General features: G+C 46.1%; 2 protein-coding genes across 4 annotated transcripts in view; one reads left to right on the top strand and one right to left on the bottom strand.

The window, feature by feature from the left end:
- Positions 1–47: 47 nt before the first annotated feature.
- Positions 48–15,363, top strand: part of LOC102380773 (ras-related GTP-binding protein A) — a 19,674-nt gene continuing 4,358 nt past the window's right edge. The window contains exons 1-7 of the mRNA XM_006036213.3: positions 48–132; positions 404–437; positions 3,783–3,882; positions 6,818–6,884; positions 7,626–7,848; positions 11,802–11,897; positions 13,214–13,336. Coding sequence (XP_006036275.1) covers positions 411–437; positions 3,783–3,882; positions 6,818–6,884; positions 7,626–7,848; positions 11,802–11,897; positions 13,214–13,336 — 636 coding nt within the window. The 5' untranslated portion in view covers positions 48–132; positions 404–410. The remainder of the gene's footprint in view (positions 133–403; positions 438–3,782; positions 3,883–6,817; positions 6,885–7,625; positions 7,849–11,801; positions 11,898–13,213; positions 13,337–15,363) is intronic.
- The window catches only part of LOC102381190 (TNFAIP3-interacting protein 3-like), a 28,001-nt gene continuing 20,492 nt past the window's right edge, over positions 7,855–15,363 (bottom strand). Inside the window, exons 8-9 of one of the 3 annotated variants that reach the window (XR_003091916.1) lie at positions 13,807–13,978; positions 7,855–10,270 (exon numbers count right to left, since the gene is read on the bottom strand). The gene's annotated coding sequence lies outside the window, so the exon portion shown is untranslated. Of the gene's footprint in view, positions 10,271–13,596; positions 13,979–15,363 lie in introns of those variants that run through there. The other 2 variants (XR_003091915.1, XR_003091917.1) reach the window with 2 other exon arrangements.

The following is a 15,363-nucleotide window of genomic DNA, read 5'->3' as shown; positions in this document are numbered from 1 at the left end:
GTGGCCGAGGCCGGGCAGCCGGCGGGGCGGGGCGGCCAGTGGCTTCAGCCGGCGCGTGAGGAGGTTTAGTTGCTGCTGGGGACCATCTGAGAGCACCCGGGCGTTGCTTTCCCTCAGGCTGCTGGCTTCAGTGTAATTGTCTAATTAAGGGATGTGTTTATTACTGGTGTGTTGGGGGCTTCTTTTAAATAGGATCCTGGGGAAAAGCCTGGTGTCACCAGTGTTGCTCAGGGAGGGCACAACTGTGGCGGCCCTCCCTGGCCAACTGTGTAGTCGGTGCTGGGTCAGAAATTCCTGCTTGCTGAAGGATCTCTTCCTGCTTTGCACCTAAGATGAGATTTGGAGGTGGGAGGAAAAGCAGAGCAATATAACAAGGCTGCTTGTGTCTCTTGTTATTCTGTAGGTGGGTGATGCCCAGCACAGCCATGAAGAAAAAGGTAAAAATTTAATTAACCCCTCTCTCTTCTAGCTTTATAGATTGGCGAATGTGGGTGAAGTTGATTCTGATGTTTGTCAGACACTGTCTTTTGCAGAAGTCAATATACTGTATATTCTTGCACCAATTCAATGTCATCTTTTTGGTTATCAGTTGACTATCCCCTGTAGCAAAATTTAAAGCTGATATCAAATAATTTTGTAACCAGAACAACTGAACTCCGGCATGGCATAACCTGACATGGTGACTATTCCAAAAATACGCCTGGCAGCCACTGCAAATAACACTGAATTCTGACCTCCTATGTGCCTCTTCCTGCCTAAGGAGAGTAGGTGTGTCAAGACCCAGTCCTTGGGTACTTGTTGAAACATGCTTGATAAGTTACGAATGAAGGAATGTGCATTGGTGAGCTGTGGTTCCCTTAAGTGATGGGGTGAGGAAGCTTGACTTGTTTATGGAGTCATCAGGATCCTAAGGTGGAAATAGCTTCTCCACTTGCGATTAGGGGTATAGGCAATCAATGACAAACGTGCAAGAATTGCTCAAAATAGCTACTAGAAGAATGTAGCTGTGTACATGATATTTAGATCAGATGTCCTTTCTTTTACCGCATGTCAATATCTGGTCCATTTGAAAAGTCAGTGTAGGGTGATGGTGAAATCTAACACCTTTTAGGCTTCTTTTAAGACTAGATAGGTCTGTGTCTACTATCAGCCTAAGGCTCACAGGAACACTTTTGCACCAGAAGGAGTCTTTCATTGTGACAAATGAAAGCAGATATTTTTCTATCTTTTGTCGTCCCTTATGTAGCTAAGAGAGATTGTACTATGACTTGAGAGGTTTCCTTCAGGAAAGCTGTGAGGTACTCCATATCCTGTCTGTCTCTGGAAAAGAGCGCTCCCAAGCTGCAAAGCCCACTAAGACCTGTCATCCCTAGCTCTTTTGAACTCTGTTATGCTTTGAGAGTAGATAAATCAATTCAGTACCATAACTGGGTTCAGAACTACTGAGACAGAACTTGACCCTCACTTAGTCACTTCCTTGAGTAGTTATTTTATAAACTAGCAGAGTGAGATTCTAAATGGCTCAGTTGATCACATTTGTTTTCAGTTTGCTAGCTCTACAAGCTTACTCTTGAATCTGAGAGTCAAGTGGTTGTCTTTCTGGTGTTCACTCTGCTGCCAATAACATGTGGTCTACAGGCCACATCCAGCCCAGTTGCCCCCTTATAACCCCTTTGTTTACAGTAGGATTTCAGAGTAGGGTCAAAGGCAGGGCTTAGCCTTGCAACTGGAACTCAATCAGCAATTCTTTTGACAGCGTGACCCAGTCTCTGCTGCTTTAAGCCTATCGTTTAGGCAATATGCAGAGCCATTCAAGTGACTCTTGTACGTTCCTCCCCCACCTTCCAGTTATAAGTTGAGCATGCTGCTTCTTGCTCTCCTGGGGCTTGGGAAACAAGAAACTAGAACTGAATCTGTATAGTAGTTTAGAGTTCTCAAGCTGCATTGGCCCTCTAGCCTACAAATTAGTGTACTCTGTAGAAGTGCATCACTTCAGGACTGACAAAGAGTATGCACTTATATAATTTAATGTAAGGGATGCACATTATGTACACAACATGAATAATGCTATGCATTTTTCAAGCATTGTTCATAGTGCTGTGATATTAGCTGCCCTGAAACTGACCATTATTCCCCTCATTTTCAAAGCTTTTACTAGTCAGTTTCTGGGCTGATATTAAAAGCCTTGAAATTGATGACAAGTAACCCGTTTGGGGTTCTGCTAATACCAAGGCACTGACAGTGCTGTAACAAATTCTTGGTAAGTACACATTGCTGTCAGTGCTGTGGGGTTAGCAGCCCTCAAACTGACCAACTCCACCATTTTCAAGACTTCTGATAGCAGCCCTTTGACAGCTGCTTCCCCTGCACTATTTCTGGAATAGTTAAAGGAATAGAACTTGTTACAAAGCAGGCAGGCAGTTCATATACAGTTAACAGGAGCACGGCAAAGTTATACAGCAGGCTACAGATGTTGTGCACTTAACTGATTTATGCATTTAAGGGATATGCCTGCAATCAAGTTTGGTACAACAGAAGTGATAGGCAAGAAATTGTCTTAACTTGCAAAATACCAGCTAAGGCACATGAGTTATACTTCCCAGTAGGTACGTAGATAACGCACACTGTACTACTTCTCATTTTCTAAAACACTTGCAGCTAAGAGCAAGATTTCAGTTGCATTTCAGTTGGGGAAACAAACTGAATCTTTTGAGCCTAATAGGACAAGATAATCAGAAGAGACACAGTGGCAGAGGGCACTGAATAGGCACGTGATCATGTGTAGTCGAGCAGTTTTCCTAAACGTCTGGAATGTGTTATGTTGTTGTTGGCTCACTTGAGTTGTGGTGCTCAGACTTACTGAGAATAGCAAGGCTTCACGTTCAATGCTAGTGCCTTTGGGGGGCGCGTGAACAGTCTGGGGAAGTGAAAGACTAAAAGCTATTTAAAAAATAAACCCAGATCTTCATTGGATACTTGAAATCTAGCTGTAAACTTTGTGGAGCGCCGTCTCCCCATGTGTGTAGGAGAAATGAGTACCGATTGGTGTGGCCATGGCTACTTGTATAGGGGAAGCTGGGGGTTATCACGGGGAAAGCAAAATGAGAAATGAGAGAGATCTTTTCAGTGGCTCTTTTTTTTGTTCTTTTAGATCTAAGGCAATGGTAAGCAACATTTTGCAGTGGGAGTTGGGGGAGGGGTGTGTGCAGGGAGCTGCCTTAACAGAGCTAAACTCCAAGCACTAGCCGCTTCCAACCCAGCCTATGCTGCCAGAGCTGGTGCTGCAGTTACTTTCCCCACCCCCCACAGCAGTGCTACCACTGCCGCTTCTTGCTGCCCAGGTGAAGCCTCCTCTCCTAGAAATGCTGCAGAACCCCTCAGCTCTGCAGGCTGGATCCAGCCCACAGGCCATAGGTTACTAATCCCTGGCTTTGGGCACCTCATCCAAGGAGCAGTGGGCACAGCTTGTACAGACAGACCTGGGTGGAGAGAGAGAAGAAAGGCAAAACCCAAGGAGGAGGGAATTGTTCCAAGGCATGTTGGGTGAATGGACAGCATATAAATTGGCAATAAGCTATAGAGGTTCATAGCTTATCATATTAATTGGTTCATTCATTGTGTATGTAAAGGATTTAAGACCACACTGCTTCCAGCTGCTCAAGAGTTTTACCATCTTTTTCCAATGCAGCCAAATCAAATTGCCTGTTGAGGCCTTTTGTCTCTGCAGTGTTAGTATCTCAGTCATGAGAGATTCATGGAGAACTCTTTTTTTCCATACCCAGGTGCTGTTGATGGGAAAAAGCGGGTCTGGTAAGACCAGCATGAGATCCATTATCTTCGCAAACTACATTGCCAGGGATACGCGGCGTCTCGGTGCTACAAGTAAGATCTCTGTCTAATTGAATCATAAAGCATCAGCTCTTGAATTCTAGCTGAATTTAAAACCATCTGTAAATGGCTGTGAGGCCATTGCCTCTTGAGAGTGCTGCTTTTTCTCTTCTGTAGATGCAGTAGAATAGGACATCTCCTGAAAATGGAGGCTCTTCCAGGATGGCTCAGCTAAAATCTGAGCAAAAATAGATGAAATGAAGGAGAAAAGGCTTGGGAATTACTTTCAGCAAATTCAAAGAGACTAGCGCTACCTGTTCATACAAGATGGCTTATGTCAATGGACTCATCTCATCCTTCCCTCCAAAGTGTAAACCAGAAAATGACTTGAATGTTGAGGCAGGTGGATTTTTTCGATTCACCCTGTCTGTCCTCAGAGAGCTGTTCAGAAGCTCATCGTGGTGGCTTTTGCTGAGGAGGAAGGGTCCAACTTCTCTATGGCAGGATGCTGCTCTATGGCAGCAGTAGCTGTGCTGCTTATGCAAATAGCATCAGTGGTCTCGACATAAGGACCTCTGACTTCTGCAGCACAACTCATTAGCCTGTGTTAGTATATTGTCTTCCCCTTTTTGTAGGGTCATTCATTTAAAGATCTGTAAGCAGTTCTTAGTCCTAGTATGGCTTTCCTCCATCTACTGTCCTCACTGGGGAAAAGCTGTAAGAGTCTTGTGTGACAGAGATGCATACATGTATAGTGGAGTTTTCTCATGTGTCAGAATGGTGGGATCTTTTAAAAAATGTGAAATGCCCCATCCCCCCTCCCTTCTCTAACATTTCCCTTCTAGCACTATCTGTTTAAAGCTGCTTGGGCTTATCCAGACCAAACTGGTTTTAAGCTTAACATGATTTGGAGGTTAAGGTATTACTCCCTTAAAATGGTTAAGGTATTAAATATTGAATGTTCCACAGAGAGCAGTATCCTGGTATTTTATAAGCAGGGATCCCTGTTTTCTGTTTCCCACAGAAAAACGGAGAAAACCACAGATTTCCCATTTTTATCAGAGAGAATGTGGATTTTCCTTTTTAGCAGAGAATCTCATGGATTTCCTGCTTCTGCAAAGAGTTCTGCAGGCTGGCAGAGTTCCAGCCTGCAAGAGCTGATCGCAAAATGGATGGGAAACCTCCAGCCCTGCCTGGAGGGACAGAGGGGAGAGCGGGGCCTGAAACTTTTATTCAGTCCCAAAGCTTACCTCTGGCTCACTTTCCTTCTGGTGCCTGTAAGGTTAGATAAGTGGGGCTCAGCTGGCTGGGAGCTGAGGGATAGGGGAGGTGTTAGTGAATGACATGGGGTACCCAGCCGGCAGCACGTGGACCTCCAGCAATGCTATCAGCCTGACTGGGTTCGACACCACCATGTGCGGGTTCCATTAGGGGCCCGTAGTGCTTCTCGTGGTCCATGTACAGCTGGCCGGGCACTCTGGCCAGGAGCGGGGAGGTGTTGGCAAGAGACATGGAGTGCCCGGCCAGCTGCATGTGGACTGTGAGTGGCGCTATGGCCCCTTAAGGGAAGCCATGCATGAAGGTGCTGAGCCTGGTTGAGCCAATAGCACTGTGGGCAGTCCACGTGTAGCTGGCCAGGCACTCTGTCTTTCGCTCTTGGGGCAGGGGGGACATGCTCCCCCAGATCTCTGCATGGAGCAGGCTGTGGGCTCAAGCTCCTGACCTATTTTCCTCCCACGGGGCCTCTGCAGCCCCACAGGCACAATCCTGCATGGCTGGGAACAGTGGGGCCACATGGGGATTTCCTTGCCCCCCTGCTGCCCTGGCAATGTGCCTCCTGCTCCTACTGCTGCTTTGAGGGGCACAGCCCTCCTACAAAGTGCAGGAGGCGCGTTGCTGGGGCAGTGCTGGATGAGCAGCTGCTAGGAGATCCCCAGGCTGCTCCTCTGTCTCCAGCTGAGCTGGGTTGTGGGGGAGAAAAGCAAGGCAGCAAGGAACAATGATCCTGCAGCTGCTTGCTGCTGTTTCCTACCGCCTTGCCTCCTTCCCCCCGCAACCCAGCGTGGATGAGGACAGAGGAGCTGTGCAGGGATCTCCTAGCAGCTGCTCACCCTGTGCTGCCTCGCTGACACACCTTTTGTGTATGGGGCTGCACTGAGGGAAGTGGCACGGGGCTGCACCCCTCAAAGTGGCAACAGGCACAGGAGGCATGTCTCCAGGGCGGTGGTGGGGCAAGGAGATCCCCATGTGGTCCTGTTGTTCCCACCCATGCTGGGTCATGCCTGCAGGGCTACAGAGGCCCTGCATGAGGGAAGCAGGGTGGGAGCTCAAGCCTGCAGCCTGCTCCCTGCACAGATCTGGGGGGCACATGGCCCTGCCTGATCTCGCAGCAGGCAACAGTGGGGGAGCTGGCTTCATGCTTCTTCTGCTGCAGCTGTCTTCTGTTGGGGACAGGGAGCTGTGGACCTGGGTCCCTGGCCCCATAGCCCAGGCAGCTGGGGGCCCCCTCTGGCAGGGCTGGGGGGCAGCGCCTGTGGGTGGTGGGCAAGGGGCACAAGCAGGCCTGCTGGGGTTGTGGGTGGGGGGCAAGGGGTACCAGGAAGGCTGGGGGGCTGTAGTGGGGGGAAGAGGGGTACCAGAAGGGCTAGGGGGGTTGTGGGGAGCCTTTAATTTTAATCATGGATTTGGGGCTTTTTATCAGAGAACTTTGCAATTTTTTTTATTGGGGAATACCTGGATCCCTGTTTAAGGCAGGCAGCCTTGAGTTCACTCAGTGAGCTATGGTCACCTGTGGTGTAACCACCCAGCTGAATACACCTAATAATGCCAGTTAGATGGAATTCATCCTTGCAGTACAAGATTTCATGTTGCCCTGTGTCACTTCTTCATCATGGGGATGGTGGCAAACCAGCAGTCCTGCCCCCCCACACTTCAACCTGTTGTGTATTTCGTGTGTGCCACCATTAATAAGCTTCTCATCTCTTTACAGTTGATGTCGAGCACTCCCATGTTCGATTTCTAGGAAACTTGGTGTTAAACCTGTGGGACTGTGGTGGGTAAGTATTTGCTCTTTCCCGAATGAAAACTGTTGGGTAGCCCTGGTCACTAATCAGCAGGAGGTCCATCTTTTATCTGCAGTGGTGCTGGAATGCTTTCTTCTTATTGAACACATTAAATGAACTGTTTATGATGACTTGCAAAACAGATGATGCAACCAGGTAAGTAGTAGATCTCACATCTTAAATTTACACATGGACTCAGGTGGAAGAAGCTAGCTTGATGACCCAGAATCTGTGTGATGTGCAATAAGACTGTCTACTGATGCCTTCTGCTATGTTGATGCATCTTAGCTCTGTATCTGGGCAAACTCTAGACTGGCGAGATGAGTATTAGAAATAGAGTGTAGAACTTCTGTCTAGGTCACTGGTTCAAACTGGACCAAACTAGTAGTAATGTTAAATGAACAGGTGGGTGGTAACAAACCTCTGGCTCCTAGTGGGCAGCTTTCCATTGAACAGTTCCATTTACTGGCAATCTTGGTAGGGATATATACAGGTAAAGACTTCTGATGGAAGGAGTTGGTCTCCTAAATAATAAATTGCATGCTAGTTGATCAGGATTTAGGCTGTCTTGTTGGGAGAAGAGTATATTATTTGTGCTGTACTTGCTCTGCAGATAAGTGGAGGACTTTGCAGCTGTCAGCGCCAGTCTCAATAGCTAAATCTTCAGATGTTGTAGACTTTCTGGGTAATTCAGCCACAGGTAAACTAACTGGAAACTATGCCTTTCTGTCTCAGACAGGACACCTTTATGGAGAACTACTTCACCAGCCAGCGGGATAACATTTTCCGCAATGTGGAAGTCCTGATCTATGTCTTCGATGTGGAGAGCCGCGAGTTGGAGAAGGACATGCATTACTACCAGTCATGCCTGGAGGCCATTCTCCAGAACTCTCCCGATGCCAAGATCTTCTGCCTAGTGCACAAGATGGATCTGGTACAAGAGGATCAGCGTGATCTGGTGAGGAACTTCCTTGTTGCCTTATTAGCAAGTTCTTAGGAACAGCATACTGGCGTTGTTATCTTACACAATGCTGTTACCATCTCTCGCTCTAAATGCATCCTCGCCAACACTTTCTCCAGAGACTCTGTTCAACTGTTTAAAGAAAGCCTCTGAACGTTCTGAATTGCTTGCAGCCTCCAAATTTACTATCTCTGAACTACTCTTTGCCCATTTCAGATACTGCTGGCTCGTGTAATGTAGAATCAAATTAATTTCTTTTTAATCCACCTCCTGCCTGATTGTAGCATCTTTACTAGCTCCTGGGAGTGCTGCAGGGAAAGAAATCCAGAAGATTCAGTATTGCTGTAGTACTTTAGAGGGCTAGATGGTATAGAGGGTTGCTGGGTTTTTTGTGAGGGATAGAGACCCTCACTTCTAGGTTGCTGGTTCAAATCTAACTCTCTTCTGTTCCTCTATATTTGGGCAGTTGTGCAAAGGACTCTGAATAAAGCAAGGTGGCCCCATGTGTAAAACAACAAGCGAACCTGCTTGGGTTAGACAGAATTCAGGATTTTCTTGGACATGGAACTAGTTAAGCAAAAAACACTCATGCTTTGCCATGATGCCTGGTATTTCAGGTTATGATCCAGTAGCTGTTAAATCTTCTGCACATGGATCTTGATGTTATTGCATTCTAGCCACTCCCTGAGATAAGAGCATAGAGGTGTGAAGTCACACAGTTACATGAATTGTAAGTACTGCATCTCCTATAAGAACTGCTTTGAGGTATCGGCTAGACTATTTTGGGTCAGAGGTGTTGTGTAATTGGACTGAAACTACTGACCCAACTTGAAAGCAGTCCCAAATCACATGGTAGATTTTTAGCATCCAACAGATACAGTCTAGATGCGTTGTTAGGCAACAATTCAGGAGGTGTCTGGGTAATATTTGCTCCCTGCCACTGAAGGCAGAAGATGGTATAAGCCTTTCAGAAACCTGGAAGCCAGGTGCTGTGATACAGCGTGGCTTTCACGTTGGGCTCATTTTCAGGCCAATATGTCTTTAGAATCCCCCTCCTTAAGGGGACGTTTCTGTGGATTGAATAAACCTCAGAGGAATCGAAATGTTGTTTATCCCCACCAGATAGCTGATCTGGCTTCCACCCACTTGTCATCTTTCTTGCCTTTAATTTCTAGCTTCTACTTCTGAGACTACCTGTCATATAGATATAGCTGAAACAAGCAGGCTGGATTTTGTCCACTGGATTTAATGTGGACAAAGCCAGGGGTGGGCAAAATATGGCCCATGGACCAGATCTATCCTGCCAGTTGATCATGTCCAACCTGCAGGGCTTCACCTGGGTCCCTGCCCCACCCAGGGCAGTCCTGAGTACTGCTTCTCTTCCTGCCCCTTCTGCGCTGCTCTGAGCAGCAGGTAGCACAGGAAAATGGGGATGTGTGTTGAGCACCATGTGCCCAGCCAGGTGGGGGAGGGAGCTGCAGCTGGGCAGTGTCTGCCCCAGGGCATGGGGCTCCAGCTCCCAACTGCCTTCCACCTACTCTGCCTGCCCAGTGCAATGAACAGCCGCCTGCAGGTGGCCAGCGGTTGGAAGGCGACCAGAAGCTGGAATTGGAGCCCTGCACACTGGGGCAGGAGATGCCGAGCTGCAGCTTCCCCCTGCCTGGCTGGGTATGGCGTGCATCCCTTCAGCTTCTCTGCACTCTCTGCTGCCTGTCATGGCTCAGCAGGCAGGAGGAGGAGCCTCTTGAGGGGAGAAGGAGCCAAGGAGTACCAGGGTGGCTGCAGGAGCAGCCCTGCTAGGAAGCTGCATGCTGGCTGGGGCTAGGCCTGGGGCGGGTGTAGGCAGGAGAGTGGCACACGCTGCCCTGGCTAGAGCAAGAGGGTCTTGGCCGCATATGGAGCACTGTGAGGGCAGCTGCAAGTTGGATGAGGGGGGATGAATCGCAATGCGGGGTGAGCTCTGTTCCAAGAAACCCCTGCCCCTTCCTCCCCTCACCCCCAACTGGCTCCCAGGACCTAGCATGCAGGCAGCCCCCCGCACGCAGGCGCACACCCACCCCTCCACAGACACACTATACAAGATTAAGACTTTATTTTGAGCTATTATGCTATCACCTTCTATATACACTACTCAAAAACAAACCAGGACAAAAATTAATTTTTTTAAATAAAATTAAAATGTTACAGTATTTGATTTTTAGTATATCATTTTTTTTATCTATTTGTTAAAATGATATCTTCTGAAAGTTTTTATATGTGCAGCCCTCTACAGCTCACCATGTAGCCCAGTGGTCACCAACCAGGGGATCTCGATCCACTGGTATATCCTGGAGCCTTTTGGAGTCAATCCGAGCCTGGGGTGCGGGGGGGCTGAGTGCCCATGTGCATGCAGATGCGAGCGCCAGCCCAGCAGGTCAGTCTGTGGGGGAGGAAAGGGACAGGGGCTAAATTGAGGCCCCCACGGTGAGGAACAGTGCTGCAGTGGCAGAAGCAGGGGTAAGTTGAGTAGGGCTCTGGCTGGGTGGGACTTGCCTACTGAGGAGGTGTGCCCCCAAATAATTTTTTCTCCCTCTGCCTTGATCTGTCCCCGCCTTCCCTCCCCACAGACTTACTTATTGGGCGGGGGGGACACTAGCACACAGTAGATCTTGGGTTGTCTTTAAATGCCAAAGGTGATCTCCAACTTAAAAAGGTTGGAGACCACTGTGTAGCCCATCTCAGCTGCTCTTGGGGCTGTGCTGTTAACTGACATGAAAGTGACTAGGTCCTCTCAATTTCAGAGCTGTTAGAGGCAAGGGGCTCTTAGTAACAAGGAAAGGAATCTTAATAAGATACAAATAGCTTGGAGCAGGTAAGCTTAAATCAGTTTAACTGGTGCCTTTAATGTTGAAGTCAATGGGACTTGGCCATTTGTCTGATTTACACAGCTGTTTGCCCCTTCTTTACACTTCCCTTGTTTGTTTATAAATTTTGATGCCCTGGAAAGTTTAAAAATAACTGAGGTCAGAATAAAAGCATCAGTTATGAGCAGAATGGAAGTGGGCTTTGCAGGAGTGGGTTGTATTTACCTCATGTAAGAAGCAAGAATTGCCACGCAGTATCTTTAATTGGACCAATTATAGGGTTGCAAGAGCTATTAAACCAGCTTTTGGGCACAAAATGCTCTTCCTCAGGTTCCATATGTAGAGGAATATGTTTCTGGCATACTCCTTAGACCAGTGTGGGTACAACAGTACTTTTCTTATGCCAACTTCAGTAATGCAGCACTTTTTAAGGCAGGGGCAGGCAATTATTTTGGGTGGAGGGCTACTTACTAAGTTTTGGCAAGCCATTGAGGGCCGCATGACGAGCAGATTAATAATAATTTTTCTAAAATGTTTTAAGGACCCCGCAGGCCAGATAGAACAGCCAGGTGGGCCACATCTGGCCCATGGACCACATTTTGCCTGCCCCTCTTTTAAGGGGTTCAAAAACAAAAGTTCCTTCCACTGTCTTCACTATGACATATCTTTGAACCCACAAATCATTCAGATCCAGAAGCTTGAATGTTTCTGGAACCCCAGCAATATAACACAGCAGATCATTGGAGTTGCCAGAGGTAGTACAGGCAGCATGGAAGGTCCTGGGGAAGCTGAGTGTGTATGTTTTTTTTGTCAGTCTGTTTTACTTATGATCTGTAATACCTGCTGTTCCAGGCCCAAGCCACTATTCTCCTCTATAGCCCCCGCTATTCTAGTCCTCTGTCCCTCTCATAGCTCTCTCAGTGTATTTCCATACTGGCCAGCAGTATCCTCAGTTTTCTCAGCCCTGGAAGTATTGTACAGACTTGTGCTGTGTTTTCAAGAGCAAATTTGGTACTATGAATATAATAACATTACTACAGCAAGAATATTCACCAGAAGCAGTAGTGTATTTGCTTACCTAGAAATATCAAACTTCTCTTCTCCCAGATTTTTAAAGAGAGGGAGGAGGACCTGAGGCGTCTGTCCCGTCCCCTGGAGTGTGCTTGCTTTAGAACATCTATCTGGGATGAAACCCTTTACAAGGTTAGTATGGCTTCTTTTCCTCTTTAGGGCATGTCTTCCTGCAAACTTTTTCTGTGTGAATTCTGTGGGCGATTGCCGTGAAGTTACGTAACTGGACTAAATGCTTCTAGTTCTGGAACTTGGAAATAATTTCTGAGATGGGTGGGTTCCATGCAAGCAGTTCAAGGCAGGGACCTGATGCCAGTTAAAATGCTGGGCTACTTCCCCTTCCGACATTGGTATGATGGCACTACCTGAGCCAAGTAGGGATCAAATGATGTTATGATATGCTATGTTCAGAAAAACAAATCTGGTCTTAATGAGCAGAGAGACTAGCTGCCTGGGTGGCAGAACCTTTGGATGTCAGCCTGTTAGGCAGTCACAGTGACTTCAGAGGAGCTCGGAGAGCTTGAGCTCTTACACTCCGTAAATCTAGAGAATTTCTCAGCCTGCAGTGTGTGACATGCCTGAATGGAGTTGGTCCAGGATACACACTTTTAAATAATCCTTCCATATGTGTTAATTGCTGCCATACTGCAGGCAGCTAACTGTCTTTCTAAAAGAAGACTTGCTGAGCATTACCTAGCTAAACTTACTTCTTGAATAAGGGGCTTCAAAGTTTGAATCGTATTGATTTCCCCTGGTTTTCTCCATTGGTCTGCACTTTGTATGGAAGTATCCATAAACAGAGTTCCATCATGGTAGGTCTAGCCCTTTCAGAGCTCTAAAGTAAGGTAATATTTTGAATCTTCAGCCCTTGGCAGGGCTCAAACCTCCAATTCTGCCATGAACTTAACAGAAGGGCTCTGCAGAGCTCAGGGAAAAATACTGGATTTAGAGCTCTGGATTTTCCTGGGTTCTTGACCTGGTAGAACTGTAATCTGGGTAGAACTATATATTATTTGGGAAGAGGCAGCGAGGTAAAAGTTGTACAAATTGAAGGCCTGATTCTAAGTGGTTACAGATACCTGCGATTCAGTTGCAATGGTGTGTTTAGTTCCCTTTAGTATCATAAGGGAACTAAACACACCATTGCAATTCGGCTTAGTCACCAACTGGCGATTTGATATCCTAGTTCCTGTATTATTTTTATTCCTCTTACAACTGGCCTTGGCAAATATATTGTTCAGGAAGAGGTGTGGGATGAGAATATTAGCAGGTCCCTCAGACATAGTTCTGTTGTATGAACAGCTCTGTGAGAGAACTTTGCATAACTCTTGTTTGTGTTTTTAACCAACTATAGCCTGAATACAGTTTTTCATGAATGCTGCACAGCAAGAGGAGGAGGAAGTGGACTCATGCAGTCCTCACAGCATTTCTTTGCATTCTTTCAACAGGCTTGGTCCAGTATAGTTTATCAGCTGATTCCTAATGTCCAGCAACTGGAAATGAACCTGAGGAACTTTGCTCAGATTATTGAAGCAGATGAAGTTCTTCTGTTTGAAAGAGCCACTTTTCTGGTGAGAACTGCTGTCCCTGCACCTTATTTCATAAGGGAATAAGTTCATCATGGGGGCACAGAAGGGAATTGGTGAGGCTTTACTCACCAAGGTGCCCCTGGGGGTTACAAGAAATAATGGCCACAAGCTAGCAGAGAGCAGATTTAGACTAGACATTAGGAAGAACTTCTTCACAGTTCGAGTGGCCAAAGTCTGGAATGGGCATCTAGCTGGGGTCATCTGAACCCAGCAGTCTTTCCTGCCTACGCAGGGGGTCAGACTCGATGATCTATTGAGGTCCCTTCCGACCCTAACATCTATGGAATAGGATAGTCTCTCCGATATAAAGATCGTAACATGCATAGAGAGCCTCAGATGAAAAGCTCTGTTAAATGCAGAAGGTATGCAGGTATAACCCTTTAGTTGCTGGCAGATCAAAGGTGCAGAAGTTCTTTCAGTCCATGCCTTATGATGGTGAAAGTAATTCTCACCTCTTAATATGAAACAGTAGCTTTCATGAAGTTTCCCAAACTCCCACTCAGCAGCGCTTCTGTGACTGGGACTAAATGCTTGATTCACATTTCCCCTCTTTCAGTCCTTGAAGGGTGTTTCACATCCCTGTTCTGAAGCCTGCTTTTGGAGTTTTTGTATAATTCCATTCTTCTAAATGAGACAAAATACAGTGTTAATTAGAAGTGAAAACTGGGAGATTTTCAAACCCAAAGTAATGCATGAGCTGTTCCATAGTTCCTTGTTTGTCATGTGCCTGGTCACAATGCACCCAATTTCTAAAATAGGGTGAAAATTTTCTCTTGGAACTTTTCCTGAGCTAGCACCTTCTCAAAACAAAAAAAACTACTATGAAATATTTTTGCTTTGCTTTAAACATTCCATCTTTCAGCCAAGCAAAATGTATTTGGTTTTTGAAAGAACTGAAAATGAAGGGGGGAATTCATGCCTCTTCATTTTTCAACATGTTCATGTGAAATAGTGATTCTTTCCCTCCCAACATGTTCTACTTTTTTTTTTTTAAGATTAGTATTGCACTAATGACTGACAGCATTTCATTGTAAGGCCTGTATTATCATTCAGACTGTTTGATGCAGGCAACTAAGTTATTCTCAGTTTAAACATGACTTCAAAAACCAGAAATGGCATTTTGGGGCTTCTTTACAACATTCACTCCTTTATGAAATGCCACATTTCCTCTGGATTTACAGTCCCTGGAAGAGAAATTCCTTTGACACATTTGTAGAAACTGTCCAAAACACAGTAATAACTCAAATATTTATCTGAGAATTGGGTACTGCACATGTAATTTGTTATTGGCGTAGCATTCCACTAGTCCAGATATGTGCACATCTGGATGAATACACTCTCAGATTCAAAAATAAGATCTATTTTCATATTTTAAATAGAAGCATATACCTCAGGTACTTGAATGCTATAGTTCTCACATAACCTTAGTACAGTGATACTCAACCGGAGTGGTGCAGCTCTTTGGGGTGCCTTGAGATCCTTCCAAAGATGCTGTGGGGTGCCGTACAATGTTTTCACTGTTAGGCATGCAAACATGATTTACAAGATAAGCTCAGAGATTTCAGATAGGAATCCACAGTGCTTAAAAACATCCTGACCTGTTGTGTTCCAAGTTCTTTGCAACAGAAGAATTGGTCTTTTGTTTTTGTAATCAACGAGAGCAAACCAAGCTGGCTTTTTTCAGTCTAAGTTGGCTGAAATGATTGCGTCTAAAATGATCTGAGAACCATTGCCCTAGTTTATAATGCCTCATAGAGAAAGCAAGAGCCTAATGACCTTTACCAGTGTCCTCTGTTACTACCACGTCTTATTGCAGACACCACAGCTTGTTCCATGACTTCTGCAAGTTTAACGCATAAGCTATTATGTTGCCTTAAAATACTCTCAAGAAGAGAGATACAAGTCAGAAAGAGCTAATGCATGACAGCCTTCCTGCAGCAGAATGACTGACCACTTGGGCTTCAGTCTATAAGAATGCATGAAGTACCACAGTCACTGAGGACAGGAAT

This window comes from Alligator sinensis, unplaced genomic scaffold (genome assembly GCF_000455745.1).
Source record: "Alligator sinensis unplaced genomic scaffold, ASM45574v1 scaffold495_1, whole genome shotgun sequence".
NCBI lineage: Eukaryota > Metazoa > Chordata > Crocodylia > Alligatoridae > Alligator > Alligator sinensis.
The sequence above is the reverse complement of the archived record's forward strand: the minus strand, read 5'-3'. Positions and strand labels throughout refer to the sequence as shown.